This window comes from Geotrypetes seraphini, chromosome 2 (assembly GCF_902459505.1).
Source record: "Geotrypetes seraphini chromosome 2, aGeoSer1.1, whole genome shotgun sequence".
NCBI lineage: Eukaryota > Metazoa > Chordata > Amphibia > Gymnophiona > Dermophiidae > Geotrypetes > Geotrypetes seraphini.
The window spans coordinates 250,881,849-250,901,049 of NC_047085.1; the positions used below are offsets into that span (position 1 = coordinate 250,881,849).

General features: G+C 43.3%; 1 protein-coding gene across 2 annotated transcripts; it reads left to right on the forward strand.

Annotated features, from left to right (window-relative positions):
* Positions 1-13: 13 nt before the first annotated feature.
* LOC117353422 lies at positions 14-10,292 on the forward strand. Of its 2 annotated transcripts, none has more exons than XM_033929341.1 (3): positions 14-269; positions 7,414-7,615; positions 9,579-10,292. In XM_033929341.1, the coding sequence occupies exons 2-3, from the start codon at positions 7,510-7,512 to the stop codon at positions 10,085-10,087; spliced, it is 615 nt and encodes a 204-aa protein (XP_033785232.1). In that variant the 5' UTR covers positions 14-269; positions 7,414-7,509; the 3' UTR covers positions 10,088-10,292. The 2 variants fall into 2 exon arrangements, with proteins under 2 accessions (XP_033785232.1, XP_033785231.1); XM_033929340.1 differs by lacking the exon at positions 14-269 and adding an exon at positions 374-424.
* The last annotated feature ends 8,909 nt before the right edge of the window (positions 10,293-19,201 follow it).

The following is a 19,201-nucleotide window of genomic DNA, read 5'->3' on the forward strand; positions in this document are numbered from 1 at the left end:
CTGACAAGGGGGACGGGAAAGGATTGTGAAAATAGTTTACTCAAAGCACTTTGTTACTGGATGTAGGACGTCCTTGCCAACAAGCAAGAGTTTAAAACATCAGCAAATCAAACCATATCTTTTTCTTTATGTACTTGTGTACCTTCTAAGGCTTGCATGCCTTAGAGGCCTCGTGGGCAATACCTTGGTCTTCTAATCTAGGCAGTATGACTTCGTTTTAAACAAACTTTGTCACCAAAAAATGGACTGCATCGTGCTTTACAACATAAGTAATTGCTGGAAAATTCTCCTCTGAGAATTAGAGAAAGGGGTGCAAGCTTCTAAGAGACAACGGGGGAGGGGAGGGGAGGGGAGGGGGGGGGGGTCATCTCTAGCCTTAGAAATGCTGCTGAGAGCACAATACTCAACAACCTGCAGCGTGGAGGTAGAGCAAAATTAGCTAAACCTCTCAACCATTACACCCACATCACCACAATGAAAATAACCTAGAGCCAAGAAATAATGCAGTCTGGCATCGCTGCCTGTATGCATTATGGCAGAGAACAGTGACATGTTTTAAGAAGCACAGTAGAACATTGTGATTGGATTTAAGCTTTAGTTCATGTTTAGATAAACCACAATTAGTTCCCTTCTTTCTTTCTATCTCCCTGCCTGCTCCCAAGCCACTGCCACCACCATCGGGGAACAGGCCTCCAAACCACCGCCGCTCCAAGCTCTCTCTGCTTCCCCACACAGAAGCGTTGGGCCGACCAGATTTCCTCTCCCCGACGTTATTTCTGAAGTCGGAGAGGATGTTCTGGGCCAGCCAGGCAGCGATTGGCATTGGAATTGCTAGGCTAAAAGATGCTGGGAACCAATATGTGGAGAGTGATGAGAAAGCAAATGTGCTAAACTCTGCTCTGTGTTCACAGAAGAAAATCCTGGAGAAGGACCGAGATTGTCTGGCAAAGTTACACGAGAAAATGGAGTAGATTCTGCGCCGTTCACGGAGGAGGGTGTTTATGAGCAACTTGAAAAACTGAAGGTGGACAAAGCGATTGGACCAGATGGGACCCATCCCAGGATACTAAGGGAGCTCAGAGAGGTTCTGGCGAGTCCTATTAAAGACTTGTTCAACAAATCTCTGGAGATGGGAGTGATTCCTGGGGATTGGAGGAGAGCGGATGTGGTCCCTATTCATAAAAGTGGTCACAGGGATGAAGCAGGAAACTACAGGCCGGTGAGCCTCACTTCAGTTGTTGGAAAAATAATGGAAGTGTTGCTGAAAGAAAGGATAGTGTACTTCCTTGAATCTAATGGGTTACAGGATCCGAGGCAACATGGCTTTACAAAAGGTAAATCGTGCCAAACGAACCTGATTGAATTTTTTGATTGGGTGATCAGAGAGCTGGATCGAGGACATATGCTAGATGTAATTTACTTGGATTTCAGCAAAGCCTTTGATACAGTTCCTCATAGGAGGCTGTTGAACAAACTTGAAGGGCTGAAGTTAGGACCCAAAGTGGTGAACTGGGTCAGAAACTGGCTGTCGGACAGACGCCAGAGGGTGGTGGTTAATGGAAGTCGCTCGAAGGAAGGAAAGGTGACTAGTGGAGTCCCTCAGGGTTCGGTGCTGGGGCCAATCCTGTTCAATATGTTTGTGAGTGACATTGCTGAAGGGTTAGAAGGAAAAGTGTGCCTTTTGCAGATGATACCAAGATTTGTAACAGAGTAGACACCGAAGAGGGAGTGGAAAATATGAAAAAGGATCTGCAAAAGTTAGAGGAATGGTCTAATGCCTGGCAACTAAAATTCAATGCAAAGAAATGCAGAGTAATGCATTTGGGGATTAATAATAGGAAGGAACCGTATATGCTGGGAGGAGAGAAGCTGATATGCACGGAAGGGGAGAGGGACCTTGGGGGTTATAGTGTCCGAAGATCTAAAGGTGAAAAAACAGTGTGACAAGGCAGTGGCTGCTGCCAGAAGGATGCTGGGCTGTATAAAGAGAGGCGTAGTCAGTAGAAGGAAGAAGGTGTTGATGCCCCTGTACAGGTCATTGGTAAGGTCCCACTTGGAGTATTGTGTTCAGTTTTGGAGACCGTATCTGGCGAAAGACGTAAGAAGACTTGAGGCGGTCCAGAGGAGGGCGACGAAAATGATAGGAGGCTTGCACCAGAAGACTTATGAGGAGAGACTGGAAGCCCTGAATATGTATACCCTAGAGGAAAGGAGAGACAGGGGAGATATGATTCAGACATTCAAATACTTGAAGGGTATTAACGTAGAATAAAATCTTTTCCAGAGAAAGGAAAATGGTAAAACCAGAGGACATAATTTGGGTGGTAGATTCAGGGGCAATGTTAGGAAATTCTACTTTACGGAGAGGGTAGTGGATGCCTGGAATGCGCTCCCGAGAGAGGTGGTGGAGAGTAAAACTGTGACTGAGTTCAAAGAAGCGTGGGATGAACACAGAATATTTAGAATCAGAAAATAATATTAAATATTGAACTAGGCCAGTACTGGGCAGACTTTCACGGTCTGTATCTGTGTATGGTCGTTTGGTGAAGGATGGGCTGGGGAGGGCTTCAATGGCTGGGAGGGTGTAGATGGGCTGGAGTAAGTCTTAACAGAGATTTCGGCAGTTGGAACCCAAGCACAGTACCGGGTAAAGCTTTGGATTCTTGCCCAGAAATAGCTAAGAAGAAAAAAAAAAATTGAAATTGAATCAGGTTGGGCAGACTGGATGGACCATTCGGGTCTTTATCTGCAGTCATCTACTATGTTACTATGTAATGCCCACAGTTTGGGCAATAAGATTCTGGAATTAGAGATGGAAATGAGGAACGCAGACCTAGATGTGGTGGCGATATCCGAGACTTGGTTCACGGACTCCCATGGGTGGGATATGGCTATACCGGGATACAACTTACTTCAGCGGGACAGAGAGGGCAAAATGGGAGGAGGGGTAGCACTATACACTAAAGAGGACATCAAAGTTACCAAAATCGCAGATGCAAAGTACACCGGGGAATCCATCTGGGTGAATTTGGCTAGGGGGAAGGACAAATGCCTGTTTCTTAGTGTAGTATACAGACCTCCAAGACAATAGGAGGACATGGATATAGAATTAGTCGAAGACATTGAGAATATCACTTTGCGTGGAGACATAGTATTGTTAGGAGACTTCAATATGCCTGATGTGGATTGGAACAATCTTTCCGCTATGACCAGCGGCAGCAGGAAGCTATTAACCTCTATAAAGGGAGCGAGACTCAGACAAATGGTATTAGAGCCCACTAGGGATTGGGCGATACTAGACCTAATACTCACCAACGGAGAAAGTGTCACAGAGTTCTCGGTAGGCGATATGTTGGCCTCCAGTGACCACAACATGATATGGTTCAACCTCAGGAAAGGTTTCACTAAGTCAAGCACATCAACCAAGGTCCTCAACTTTAAGGGCGCAAATTTCGAAAGCATGGGAGATTTCATGCATCGGGCACTGCAAAACCATGCCGAAACAGATAATGCAGAGGTAATGTGGTAAACTCTGAAATCAACCTTACATGAAGCAACCAACTGCTACGTCAAATCAGTAAGTAAACGGCGAAGAAACAATAGACCATAGTGGTTCTCTGCGGAGATCTCAGACCTCATAAAAAAGAAGAAAAGAGCGTTCATCCTTTACAAACAATCAGGGAAGCGAGAATCCAAGGAAGACTATCTGGCAAAGTCAAAAGCGGTCAAAACGGCGGTCAGGGAGGCCAAACTCTGAATGGAGGAGAACCTTGTGAAGAACATCAAGAAGGGCGATAAATCCTTCTTCCAGTATATTAGTGACAGAAAAAGAAATATAGATGGGATAGTACGCCTTAGGAAACCCGACAGGAAATATGTAGAATCGGACTCCGACAAAGCCAAACTTTTAAATGAATATTTCTGCTCGGTCTTCACTTGCAAGGCGCCGGGATCCGGCCCTCAGCTGCCGACGAGGGAAAACTCGGAAGACCTGTTTCGAAATTTCGAGTTTACGCCCAGCAGTGTCTACGAGGAGCTATCAAGACTCAAGGTGAACAAAGCTATGGGACCGGACAAACTACACCCCAGTGTGCTCAGGGAGTTGAGTGACATCCTGGCGGAACCGTTATCCGCGCTCTTAAATCTTTCCCTAAGTACAGGAAGAGTCCCGTTGGATTGGAAAATGGCTTACGTCATTCCACTCCACAAAAAGGGATGCAGGACAGAGGCTGAGAATTATAGACCGGTGAGTCTCACATCGATAGTGAGTAAACTTATGGAAACACTAATCAAACGCCAATTGGATACGATCCTGAATGAGGAGAATCTACGAGATCCCCATCAACATGGTTTTACGAAGGGAAGGTCCTGCCAATCAAATCTGATCAGCTTTTTTGACTGGGTAACAAGAAAGCTGGATATAGGGGAGTCCCTGGACGTCGAGTACTTGGACTTCAGCAAAGCGTTTGATAGCGTCCCACACCGCAGGTTATTGAGCAAGATGGGTTCGATGGGACTGGGTTAAACATTAACCGCATGGGTTAGGGACTGGCTTAGAGGTAGACTTCAGAGGGTAATGGTAAAAGGTACCCTCTCCAATTCGACGGAGGTGATCAGTGGAGTGCTGCAGGACTCGGTCTTGGGCCCGATCCTATTTAACATCTTCATAAGAGACTTGGCTGAGGGGCTTCGAGGTAAAATTACATTATTCGCCGATGACGCCAAACTATGCAACATAGTAGGCAACTGCACAACAGATGAAAGCACAGTGCCCGACAAAAGCTCAATGCCGGACAGTATGACGCAGGACCTACTCCTGCTGGAGCATTGGTCAAAGACTTGGCAACTAAGTTTCAATGTCAAAAAATGCAAGGTCATGCACCTTGGCGGCAAAAATCCATGCAGGACTTACACCCTAAATGGTGAGATCCTAGCAAGGATTGTAGAAGAACATGACTTGGGGGTGATCATTAGCGAAGACATGAAGACTGCCAATCAAGTGGAGAAAGCTTCATCCAGGGCTAGACAAATCATGGGCTGTATCCGTAGAAGTTTCGTCAGCCGTAAGCCCGAGGTCATAATGCCGTTGTACAGATCCATGGTGAGACCCCATCTGGAATACTGTGTACAATTCTGGAGGCCGCATTATCAAAATGATGTGCAGAGAGTTGAGTTGGTTCAGCGAATGGCCACCAGAATGGTCTCAGGTCTCAAGTAACTCCCGTATGAGGAACGACTGGGTAAGTTGCAGCTGTACTCACTCGAGGAACGCAGAGAGAAGTGAGACATGATCGAGACGTTCAAATATGTCACAGGCCGTATCGAGGTGGAAGAGGATCTCTTTTTCCTTAAAGAACCCACGGCAACAAGAAGGCATCCGTTGAAAATCAGGGGTGGGAAATTTCATGGTGACAACAGAAAATATTTCTTCACCGAAAGGGTGGTTGATCGCTGGAATAATCTTCCACAACAGGTAATTGAGACCAGCAGCGTGCCAGATTTTAAGAAAAGATGGGATTGGCATGTGGGATCTCTTCATGGAGGTAGTTAGGGGATGGGCCATTAGTGTGGGCAGACTAGATGGGCCATGGCCCTTTTCTGCTGTCATGTTCTATGTTTCTAAGGGAGTGGGCATCTCTCCTGCCAATTTTGGGATTGAATGGGGGAGGAGAGGTGGCCTCTGACGCAGCTAGCTCAGCTGATCACAAGAGGTATTTCCCCTGATCAGCTGAGCTGGCAGGACTCCACAAAGCTGTGGATTTGGGGCGTCTTGCCGGCTCAGCTGATCGGGGATTCCCATTCTGCGATCAGCTCAGCCAGCTGTGTCTACTTTTACAATTGAAAGGTGGTATGCTCTAACCAGCGCCAGCTGACAATTGGGGGTTAGGCATCTGGTTTTTAGGGCAGACACGATTCTGCATAGGACACCAGTATGCGATTCTCAGCTGCTTCTTAGGAACGCTGAGACAGCATCCTATACAGAATCAGGGCTCACATGTATAGCCCTCGATGGAGACTGCCCCAACTTTGTTGGTTGTGATGAGAACTTTTCAGCAGCCTCTGGTACACATATATGCCTTTAGTCTAATGCCTTATGTGTATAATCACGCAATATTCTTTTATAATGAAATGAAAGCAAATGTCCAACAACTGCTGTAAAACTAATGCTCAGAGACATGAAGGCAGATAAAATCGCCTCACCACCCAATCATCGCATTGTTCATTACAGTGTCAGAACAGTGACAGTGGTAGGTGTTCAACTTGCATTGCCTGAATGGCTATAATCTCTACATCTTAAAACAATTACTTGAGAAGATCAGACTTAGCTTGAAATAAACTGGTTCCGACGTGCCACGTTTCGGTACTGCTTCATGGAACCGACATTGCACTGCTAAACCACCTCAAACTTTGGGTAATGAAGTCTCAACATTACATGCAGCTTCACAAAATGCAACGTCTTACATCACCACCAGACTTTGCGTTTTGTGAAGCTGCATGTAATGTTGAGACTTCATTACCCAAAGTTTGAGGTGGTTTAGCAGTGCAATGTCGGTTCCATGAAGCAGTACCCAAGCTAAGTCTGATCTTCTCAAGTAATTGTTTTAAGATGTAGAGATTATAGCCATTCAGGCAATGCAAGTTGAACACCTACCACTGTCACTGTTCTGACACTGAAATGAACAATGCGATGATTGGGTGGTGAGGCGATTTTATCTGCCTTCATGTCTCTGAGCATTAGTTTTACAGCAGTTGTTGGACATTTGCTTTCATTTCATTATAAAAGAATTTAGAGTGACTGTTCTTTATTTTTTGCTATATTTTTTCTTTGAGCCACTCAACATATATTTTTTTGTTGAATTATCAGCCCCCTTTTGTGTATTTTTATGTGTATAATCAACATGTACTTCATCAAATTGCCCTGAGTCTGGAAGAGCATTTGTTATATTTCATAATAACCAGAATTATGATGACTTCCTGAAGAAATGGAGTCACTTCAGGAACCCCCCCCCCCCCCCCATGCAAAACAGGTGGACACAGTGAATCTGTCATAGACTGAGCACAAAATCCTGTTAATTGTGGGTGATTCCACCATCCCTGGGGTTAGCCAGCTGGATACCTCCAATTGTGCTTTAAAAGACACTGCTACCCTGATACCTGACTGGAAGGGTTCTCTAGTAGACAAGAGCTGCCATCTCTGTTTTGATGGAAGAGTAGGACAGATGGAAACCCAGGTGTTAAGATTTTATGAAGTGAAGCAAGAGTTCATGCAGTGCCAATAACCCTGCTTAGTGTATTTATTACAACCTGTCACTGTGCTAAAGTCGTGGCCTTCAATTAGGGTTTCCATGTACTCTTTCTTACAATCGCTATATATCACATAAGCATGCCTATGGTATTCTGTATCCCTTGCAGTTTTCAAAATGAGGTTGAGACCAGAGGAGACAGTCAGATTGGAATTGGAAATGCAGAGCAATCATGGCCATCACAGGTTGTCCACTCCAGAGCTGAATGGTTTCCAGAGGAAACTGTGTCCATAAGGAGCTTCAAGAGCCAGGCAAAGAGGAGGATCTGCCAGGAGGAAGAAAACCCAAGGGTACAGCTCCATTCCAATACTGTAAGTACCAGCTCTGAGGAGCCCTTTGCTGAAATGGCTTAACCACTGCTTGAATAAAACAATCTGATCTATTCAGGATGAAGCAGGAATTCAATACATCCTGCAGGCTTTCACAACACTGATGGAGCATCTGTGGAGATAATTATGCATTTTCTGTAGTGGCTATCTCCACCTGTGTCTTTGCCTCCTTCCTTTTCCCTGTGTACTTGTCCTCCTCCTCTTTTCTTTCCATCTTCTGCCACTCTTAAGGCTGCCTAGAACAGGATAAGACATGAGATGTTTGTTTTCTAGACTTTACTCAGACAGGACTTCTGCATTTGTGTTTTATAAGTAAGAAATCACCAAGACCAGATGATATTTACCCAAAATTTCTAAAAGAACTCAATTCTGAAACTACAGACCTTCTTCTATAAAATAAGCTGAACACAACACAAATCGGGAATGCGTTAGCACATTTTCCTTAAATGTGAGCAACAGAACCACGTCAAGGTCCATTCCCATGTCTGTCGGCATTCATACACATTCATACCTGGAGGCACCTATTCTCCTTCCTCTGCCTTCCTTGGCTAGAAGAAAAACAGTGGCACTGAAAGTGCCTTTTATACAGAGACACCACTGTGGGAGAAGCAGGTGCCTTCACTCTTTTACACACACTTGCACACACACATGCACACACTTTCATACTCAGTCATACAAACAGGCATACTCTAGAGGTGTATTGAGGCCAGCAGGGCCGAAATACAGCTCCAGGTTTATAAAATATGATATAAACAAAATAAAGGTGATTTTTCAAAGTAGTGCACAATGAACATGGATGCTAAAGCTGAAGCTGTATTTTCCCTACTCACGAGATCATGAAGCAATGGGCCAGAAATTGCCTGATGATGTCGTAAGCAGGGAAAACACAGCCTGAGCTTTACCATCAATCTTCAATATGCAGCTACTGGAAGGCCAAGAAATTAATAAATAAATATTTGCAGCCTTGGCTCCTTTGGAAAGAACATGGATGCAAAAGCTCTTTTTTAAAATTATTTATTTGAAAATATTTTACAAGCAATACATTTGTTACATGAAAAACGAAAAGGAAAACATATGAATCAAAAAACATCAATTATTTCTTCTTAGACCCTAAAACTTAGTTAAGGGGGAGCAGCCATAAGAAAAACTTGGAACCTAATTTATCTAATAAACATAATATTTGTAGATGAGTTTAACGGAAAAACTCCTCTAATATATTCTAACTACCATTATCCCCTGGTGATCTTTTTTAAGTCCAAGAATTCTCGTATCTGGTCTGGAACATAAAAGATATATTTCACTCCAGCATAACTAATGAAACATTTGCACGGGTTTGCAAGCAGGAATGTGGCACCTAAATCCTTGGTCTGTTGCCTCATGGCCAGAAAGAGCTTTCTTCTTTCCTGCGTCTCCCTATTGACATCAGGGTATATCCAAACCCGTTGCCCCAAAAAAGGTATCCGGGCATTTTGAAAGTAAAATTTCATCACAGCATCTAAGTTCTGTTGAAAACCAAATGAAATAAGCAAAGTAGCTCTCTTCTCAATAATAGACACTGTTTCCTCAAGTATAGCTGATATATTCTCCAAGTCCATAGAAACTTGTTTCTGAGGTTCTTGATTTGCTACTCCTGATTTAACCCCTAATTTTTTAACAGCAGTAGGTACATAATATATTTTATTTATTGGAGGAACAACTTCAGAGGCGAATTGCAGGACTTGTATAAAATATTTCCGAAACAATCCCACAGAAGAAATATCCGATGATCTTGAAAAGTTGAAAATGTGTAGGTTAAGTCTTCTATTAAAATTTTCCAACTGTTCTATTTTTCTATGAACAGACACTTTATCCTTAATTAGATTTTCAGTTACTGATTTTAAAGTAATAATTTCTGGATTAACCGTTGCAAACTTTACTTCATTATCTGACTTAATTTCTTCAACAGTTTTTGCCAGAGAGTCTACTTTTCCTAAAAGAGTGGAGGTTTCTTCAACAAATTTCTGTACTGTTCCATCCAATCTTTGGAGCATTCTCCAGACATCCGGCAGGATTACCTTCGGGAGGGTTGAAGCCACGGCTTCAACCTTATACGATTTTACCTTCACAGCAGCACCTTCTTCCGACTGGCGTACCTCCAAAGAGTTAGGACCCGCAACCACTTCGGTGTCAGGGCCTCTCTGGCACTCGGTCATTACCACTGCCAGACACAGAGGAATACCTGGTTCCAGTGGTGAAAGAGAGATTTCAGACACAGCCAGGTCCCAAGCCGCCAACACCAACAAGTCCTGCAACCCGAATTGTAGAGGAGTTCTGGCGGTGAACTCAAGAGTACTTTGGTGCAAAGGCATTGATGAGTCCAACATCGAAGGTCCGATTCGGACTACGCCTTTGCGTTTAGAATGTGGCATCTTAGAGGAAAAAAACAACAAAGCAGCATTCTCGGTTCCAACATAGACAGTTATGCCACCATCTTGGCCACCAATGCTAAAGATCAAGCTGCATTTTCCCTGCACAAGAGATCATGAAGCAATGGGCCAAAAATTGCCTGATTATATCACAACAAGGAAAACCACAACCTGAACTTTGCCGTTCATTTTCAATAAGCAACCACTGGAAGGGTAAAAATAAAAAAAATATTTGCCCCCATGGCCCCTTTAGAAAGAACATGGATGCTAAAGCTCAAGCTGTATTTTCCCTGCTTACGAGATCATGAGACAGTGGGCCAGAAATTGCCTGATGATGTCATAAGCAGGGAAGACACAACTTGAACTTTGCCATTCATCTTCAATAAGCAGCCACTGGACAGGCAACAATAAATAATATTTGAACCCTTGACTCCTTTGGAAAGAACATGGATGCTAAACCTCAAGATGTATTTTCCCTGCTCACGAGATCATGAAGCAAAGGGCCAGAAATTGCTTGATGATGTCACAAGAAGGAAAACCACAACCTGAACTTTGCCATTCATTTTCAATAAGCAACCACTGGAAGGGTAAAAATAAAAAAAATATTTGCCCCCATGGCCCCTTTGGAAAGAACATGAATGCTAAAGCTCAAGCTGTATTATCCATGCTCATGAGATCATGAAACAAAGGACCAGAAATTGCCTGATGATGTCACAGGAAGGAAAACCATAACCTGAACTTTGCCATTCACCTTCAATAAGCAGCCATTGGCTAGGCAAAAATAAAAAAATATTTGCACCCTTGGCTCCTTTAGAAAGAACATGGATGCTAAAGCTCAAGCTGTATTTTCCCTGCTTACGAGATCATGAGACAGTGGGCCAGAAATTGCCTGATGATGTCATAAGCAGGGAAGACACAACTTGAACTTTGCCATTCATCTTCAATAAGCAGCCACTGGACAGGCAACAAGAAAAATATTTGCACCCTTGGCTCCTTTGGAAAGAACATGGATGCTAAAGCTCAAGATGTATTATCCCTGCTCACGAGATCATGAAGCAAAGGGCAAAAATTGTTTGATGATGTCACAAGAAGGAAAACCACAACCTAAACTTTGCCATTCACCTTCAATAAGCAGCGACCAGCTAGGCAAAAATAAAAAAATATTTGCACCCTTGGCACCTTTGGAAAGAACATGGATGCTAAAGCTCAAGCTGTATTATCCATGCTCATGAGATCATGAAGCAAAGGGCCAGAAATTGCTTGATGATGTCACAAGAAGGAAAACCACAACCTGAACCTTACCATTCACCTTCACTAAGCAGCCATTGGCTAGGCAAAAATACAAAATATTTGCACCCTTGGCTCCTTTGGAAAGAACATGGATGCTAAAGCTCAAGCTGTATTTTCCCTGCTTACGAGATCATGAAGCAAAGGGCCAGAAATTGCCTGATGATGTCATAAGCAGGGAAGACACAACCTGAAGTTTGCCATTCATCTTCAATAAGCAGCCACTGGACAGGCAAAAATAAAAAAAATATTTGTACCCTTGGCTCCTTTGGAAAGAACATGGATGCTAAATCTCAAGCTGTATTTTCCCTGCTCACGAGATCTTGAGGCAAAGGGCTAGAAATTGCCTGATGATGTCACAAGAAGGAAAACCACAACCTGAACTTTGCCATTCACCTTCACTAAGCAGCCATTGGCTAGGTAAAAATATTTGCCACCCTTGGCTCCTTTGGAAAGAACATGGATGCTAAAGCTCAAGCTGTATTTTCCCTGCTTACGAGATCATGAAGCAAAGGGCCAGAAATTGCCTGATGATGTCATAAGCAGGGAAGACACAACCTGAAGTTTGCCATTCATCTTCAATAAGCAGCCACTGGACAGGCAAAAATAAAAAAAATATTTGTACCCTTGGCTCCTTTGGAAAGAGCATGGATGCTAAATCTCAAGCTGTATTTTCCCTGCTCACGAGATCTTGAGGCAAAGGGCTAGAAATTGCCTGATGATGTCACAAGAAGGAAAACCACAACCTGAACTTTGTCATTCACCTTTACTAAGCAGCCATTGGCTAGGTAAAAATAAAAAAATATTTGCACCCTTGGCTCCTTTGGAAAGAACATGGATGCTAAAGCTCAAGCTGTATTTTCCCTGCTTATGAGATCATGAAGCAAAGGGCCAGAAATTGCCTGATGATGTCATAAGCAGGGAAGACACAACCTGAACTTTGCCATTCACCTTCAATAAGCAGCCATTGGCTAGGCAAAAATACAAAATATTTGCACCCTTGGCTCCTTTGGAAAGAACATGGATGCTATAGCTCAAGCTGTATTTTCCCTGCTTACGAGATCATGAAGCAAAGGGCCAGAAATTGCCTGATGATGTCATAAGCAGGGAAGACACAACCTGAACTTTGCCATTCATCTTCAATAAGCAGCCACTTGACAGGCAAAAATAAAAAATATTTGCACCTTTGGTTTCTTTGGAAAGAACATGGATTCTAAAGCTAAATTTGTGTTTTCCCTGCTCACGATTTCATGAAGCAAAGGGCCAGAAATTGCCTGATGACGTCATAAGCAGAGAAGACGCAACCTGAAGTTTGCCATTCATCTTCAATAAGCAGCCACTGGACAGGCAAAAATAAAAAAAAATATTTGTACCCTTGGCTCCTTTGGAAAGAACATGGATGCTAAATCTCAAGCTGTATTTTCCCTGCTCACGAGATCTTGAGGCAAAGGGCTAGAAATTGCCTGATGATGTCACAAGAAGGAAAACCACAACCTGAACTTTGCCATTCACCTTCACTAAGCAGCCATTGGCTAGGTAAAAATATTTGCACCCTTGGCTCCTTTGGAAAGAACATGGATGCTAAAGCTCAAGCTGTATTTTCCCTGCTTACGAGATCATGAAGCAAAGGGCCAGAAATTGCCTGATGATGTCATAAGCAGGGAAGACACAACCTGAACTTTGCCATTCATCTTCAATAAGCAGCCACTGGACAGGCAAAAATAAAAAAAAATATTTGTACCCTTGGCTCCTTTGGAAAGAACATGGATGCTAAATCTCAAGCTGTATTTTCCCTGCTCACGAGATCTTGAGGCAAAGGGCTAGAAATTGCCTGATGATGTCACAAGAAGGAAAACCACAACCTGAACTTTGCCATTCACCTTCACTAAGCAGCCATTGGCTAGGTAAAAATATTTGCACCCTTGGCTCCTTTGGAAAGAACATGGATGCTAAAGCTCAAGCTGTATTTTCCCTGCTCACGAGATCATGAAGCAAAGGGCCAGAAATTGCCTGATGATATCATAAGCAGGGAAGACACAATCTGAACTTTGCCATTCATCTTCAATAAGCAGCTATTGGACAGGCTAAAATAAAAAATATTTGCACCCTTTGTTTCTTTGGAAAGAACATGGATTCTAAAGCTAAATTTGTGTTTTCCCTGCTCACGAGATCATGAAGTAAAGGGCCAGAAATTGCCTGATGATGTCATAAGCAGGGAAGACACAACCTGAAGTTTGCCATTCATCTTCAATAAGCAGCCACTGGACAGGCAAAAATAAAAAAAATATTTGTACCCTTGGCTCCTTTGGAAAGAACATGGATGCTAAATCTCAAGCTGTATTTTCCCTGCTCACGAGAACTTGAGGCAAAGGGCTAGAAATTGCCTGATGATGTCACAAGAAGGAAAACCACAACCTGAACTTTGCCATTCACCTTCACTAAGCAGCCATTGGCTAGGTAAAAATATTTGCACCCTTGGCTCCTTTGGAAAGAACATGGATGCTAAAGCTCAAGCTGTATTTTCCCTGCTTACGAGATCATGAAGCAAAGGGCCAGAAATTGCCTGATGACGTCATAAGCAGGGAAGACGCAACCTGAAGTTTCCCATTCATCTTCAATAAGCAGCCACTGGACAGGTAAAAATAAAAAAAAATATTTGTACCCTTGGCTCCTTTGGAAAGAACATGGATGCTAAATCTCAAGCAGAGGACCGAGCAGAGGAAGGGAGGCGTGGGAGCGCACTCCGCCCCTTCCCCCACGTTCCACCGCCGAGCCAGTTAAAAGGCTCAGCGGCAACGCGCAGGACAAGGTTTCCTTATTTAATTTAATTACAGTTAAGTTTACTTTTACTCACCGGCCCCGGCAGCCGCACCTGGACCGAGCAGAGGAAGGGAGGCGTGGGAGCGCACTCCGCCCCTTCCCCCACGTTCCACCGCCGAGCCAGTTAAAAGGCTCAGCGGCAACGCGCAGGACAAGGTTTCCTTATTTAATTTAATTACAGTTAAGTTTACTTTTACTCACCGGCCCCGGCAGCCGCACCTGGACCGAGCAGAGGAAGGGAGGCGTGGGAGCGCACTCCGCCCCTTCCCCCACGTTCCACCGCCGAGCCAGTTAAAAGGCTCAGCGGCAACGCGCAGGACAAGGTTTCCTTATTTAATTTAATTACAGTTAAGTTTTCTTTTACTCACTGGCCCCGCAAATCATCATCCTTGGACTTTAGGAACGATCTTAACACAATACAACGACCCAGAGCCGCAAAAGAGGCTAGACCCGCCTCCCATAGCCAGAAAGGACCAACCTTCAAGACCTATTTTCCACACAACAGGGAACACAATCACCCCTTGCCAGCACCCTGAACCAGCACAAGACCACATCCCCAATCACCAAAATGAAGTTATCCCAGAAAGCACACACTCATGCCACCCTACTAATAATCCTCCTCATTACCAGTTGGAAAGTAAGAGCAAACAACCTACCCACTCTTCCCACAAGCTCCTATGCAACCAACAGCCAGAACCTCAACAGGAGACCCCTCACAACAGAAAACTCGAACCAACACCCAAGCACTCAATACCCTATCACCATAACATGGAGAAGAAGACCTGCACACCACAAAACCAAAACCCAACATCACCCCAAAACTCTCATCTACCCTGAAACGGAACACAATCAGCAAACAGACATCGCTTCCATAAACTGTGCATATGTAAACATCAGAGCCATAGGACCCAAAACGGACCATATAAAAAACTGGATAACAACAGAAAACCTAGACTGTCTCTTCCTCACAGAAACCTGGCTAACCTCAGACACAGACCCTAGAATAACCGAGGTATGCCCTCAGGGATACAAAATATCAGTGACATGCAGAGAAAAAAAAAGAGGAGGAGGTCTAGCAATAATAACCAAGGATTCCCTTACCCTAAACATACTAGAAAAAACATCCACCCCACAAATGGACTTTCTCGCCTGCCATCTCACAAGCACTACTCTAAATAACTCATTAAACTGCATGCTCTGCTATATAACACCAGGAAACTGGACCACAGCGAGACCGGAATTTGAAAACTTCATTTACCAAAACTCCTTAACTGCGGAATACAACCTTATCCTAGGAGACCTTAACCTTCACCTAGATGACCCAACTTCCACACCAGCAAAAAACTGTCTATCCTTCCTCAATGCCCTGTCATTCCAAATCCTAAACCCACAAACCACACATGAAAAAGGTCATCAACTGGACATTGCAGCGTTCATGACGTATCAACGATCAACCCCAGTAATTCAAACCCCCAAAGGTACCTGGTCCCCATCGCTTTGGTCAGACCACTTCACCTACAACTTCAAAATCAACTGGAACAGGACCAAAACCACATCTCAACCTAACATAAAAAGAACATACACCTCACGCAAATATATCGAACCAACCACCTTCTGGTCAAAAGTAGATGAATCACTCCAAGACCAAGACCCCAAAAACTTCATCTCTCACTGGAAACATATGTCCACCAACATCCTAGATGAATTAACCCCACTACAAACCAAAACCAAAACCAACAGAAGATCAGACCCATGGTTTGACAATGAACTGCTCCAACTCAAGAGACAATGTAGAAGATTAGAAAGAAAATGGAGAAAAACAAACCTAGAACAAACAAAAACTGCTTGGAAAAACATCAACAAACAATATAAACAACTACTAAAAGACAAAAGGAAAACTCATTACTCAAATCTAATAGGCACAGAATTCCAAGACACCAAAAAAACTTTTCCAAATCTTAAAAGATCTGACAGACACCAAACCCTACACAACCACAAACAATACCCCACCCCCATCAGCTACCCTCCTAGCTGATCACTTCAAGAACAAAATTATCAATGCCAGAGCCACCCTCGATTCTACCCCATCCCTCCTAAGCATAATCACAACTCACCCCACAGAAAAAGATTCAACCGCAGCAGACAGATCTTGGTCTCAATTCACCAACATACAATGGCCTGAGTTCAATAACCTCTACAAAAAATACAGCCACGCCTCCTGTGACTACAACCACTGCCCCTCATACCTCCTCACCACCTCCAGTGTAAAATTCCGAACACTACTTCTACAATGGATTCAATCCACGCTCACGGATGGCATTTTCCCCACTGCACTCAGCAAAATCATCATCACTCCAATCCAAAAAGATCCAAAAGGACCACCAGACCAACCCTCCAACTTCAGACCTATTGCCTCAATACCGCTATACGTCAAACTTACAGAAGGCCTAGTGGCCAAACAACTCACTAATTATCTGGATGACCATAACATACTCCACCCCACACAATCTGGCTTCAGATCCAATTTCAGCACAGAAACTCTCCTAGCCTCCCTTATGGACACAATCAGACAACACCTCAGCACAGGGAAAAAAATGCTCCTTATACAATTAGACCTAACCGCAGCCTTTGACCTAGTGGATCACAATATCCTTCTGCAAATTTTGGACGCAATAGGTATCTCTGATAAAGTATACGCTTGGTTTGAAGGCTTCCTAAAATCCAGAACCTACAGCGTAAAATCAAACAACGTAAAATCAGAACCTTGGGCAAACCCCTGCGGAGTACCACAGGGTTCCCCACTATCACCCACCCTCTTCAACCTATACACTGCCTCTCTCGGAACACATCTGAACAATCTAGGTATAATTACCTACAGCTACGCGGACGACATTACCATCCTCACACCTTACGATCAACCTAAATCCACCATGCCAAACATCCTACACAGAATACTTAATACAGTTACGATCTGGATGAAAGATCACAAACTTAAACTCAACCCAGACAAAACCAAACTCATCCTATTCGAAAATGACAAAATCCAAACCTCAAAAAATTTAGAAATCAACTCTATCAACTACCCCATCCAAACCACCATAAAACTACTAGGAATGACCTTAGACAGAAGCTGTACCATGCAACCACAAATAAATAATACAATCCAGAAATCCTTCACAATCATGAGAAATTTGAGACAAGTCCGGAAATTTTTTGAAAGAAATCAATTCCAGCTTATAGTACAATCTCTAATCCTAGGACTGCTAGACTATTGCAACATCCTATTCCTCCCATGCCCTGCTACTATGATCAAACAACTTCAAACAATCCAAAACACAGCCTTGAGACTCATCTTCTCATTAAGAAAATTTGACCACATCACAGAAGCTTACATCAACTCACATTGGCTACCAATCCAAGGAAGAATACAATTCAAATTCTACTGCATGCTATTTAAATCCCTAAACGGAGACAGTCCTTCCTACCTGAATAACCGCCTCAACCAAGCATCCACACTCAGACACAGAAAAACGCACTCCCCATTCATACCCCCCCCGATCAATGAAGTAAGAAGATCAAAACTTCACGATGGCCTCCTAGCCACTCAAGCCGCAAAAATGGATACCCGAATTTCCAAACTACTGATGACCACATCAGACTACAAGACATTCAGAAAAGAAATAAAAACAATACTTTTTAAGAAACTCCTAAATCAGCCCTAACTTCACCTAATTTTACCTCCATGTACACAATTTACTGTAAACTGTAATTATCCTTACCTCGAAACTACCTAACTGCCACTCTAATGTATCTTCAATTCCTACATTGTAACCCCATTTTATAAATCTTTTTGTAAGCCGCCTTGAACCGCAAGGTAATGGCGGAATAGAAATCCCTAATGTAATGTAATGTAATGTAAGCTGTATTTTCCCTGCTCACGAGATCTTGAGGCAAAGGGCTAGAAATTGCCTGATGATGTCACAAGAAGGAAAATCACAACCTGAACTTTGCCATTCACCTTCACTAAGCAGCCATTGGCTAGGTAAAAATATTTGCACCCTTGGCTCCTTTGGAAAGAACATGGATGCTAAAGCTCAAGCTGTATTTTCCCTGCTTACGAGATCATGAAGCAAAGGGCCAGAAATTGCCTGATGATGTCATAAGCAGGGAAGACACAACCTGAAGTTTGCCATTCATCTTCAATAAGCAGCCACTGGACAGGCAAAAATAAAAAAAATATTTGTACCCTTGGCTCCTTTGGAAAGAACATGGATGCTAAATCTCAAGCTGTATTTTCCCTGCTCACGAGATCTTGAGGCAAAGGGATAGAAATTGCCTGATGATGTCACAAGAAGGAAAACCACAACCTGAACTTTGCCATTCACCTTTACTAAGCAGCCATTGGCTAGGTAAAAATAAAAAAATATTTGCAGCCTTGGCTCCTTTGGAAAGAACATGGATGCTAAAGCTCAAGCTGTATTTTCCCTGCTTATGAGATCATGAAGCAAAGGGCCAGAAATTGCCTGATGATGTCATAAGCAGGGAAGACACAACCTGAACTTTGCCATTCACCTTCAATAAGCAGCCATTGGCTAGGCAAAAATACAAAATATTTGCACCCTTGGCTCCTTTGGAAAGAACATGGATGCTAAAGCTCAAGCTGTATTTTCCCTGCTTACGAGATCATGAAGCAAAGGGCCAGAAATTGCCTGATGACGTCATAAGCAGGGAAGACGCAACCTGAAGTTTGCCATTCATCTTCAATAAGCAGCCACTGGACAGGCAAAAATAAAAAAAAATATTTGTACCCTTGGCTCCTTTGGAAAGAACATGGATGCTAAATCTCAAGCTGTATTTTCCCTGCTCACGAGATCTTGAGGCAAAGGGCTAGAAATTGCCTGATGATGTCACAAGAAGGAAAATCACAACCTGAACTTTGCCATTCACCTTCACTAAGCAGCCATTGGCTAGGTAAAAATATTTGCACCCTTGGCTCCTTTGGAAAGAACATGGATGCTAAAGCTCAAGCTGTATTTTCCCTGCTTACGAGATCATG

Bases quoted from the DNA above. Each gene is read 5' to 3' on its own strand.
- LOC117353422 (XM_033929341.1), top strand. From the start codon at position 7,510: ATGGTTTCCAGAGGAAACTGTGTCCATAAGGAGCTTCAAGAGCCAGGC. The intron at 7,616-9,578 runs GTAAGTACCAGC...TTTCTTCAACAG, and splicing joins TACAGCTCCATTCCAATACT to TTTTTGCCAGAGAGTCTACT.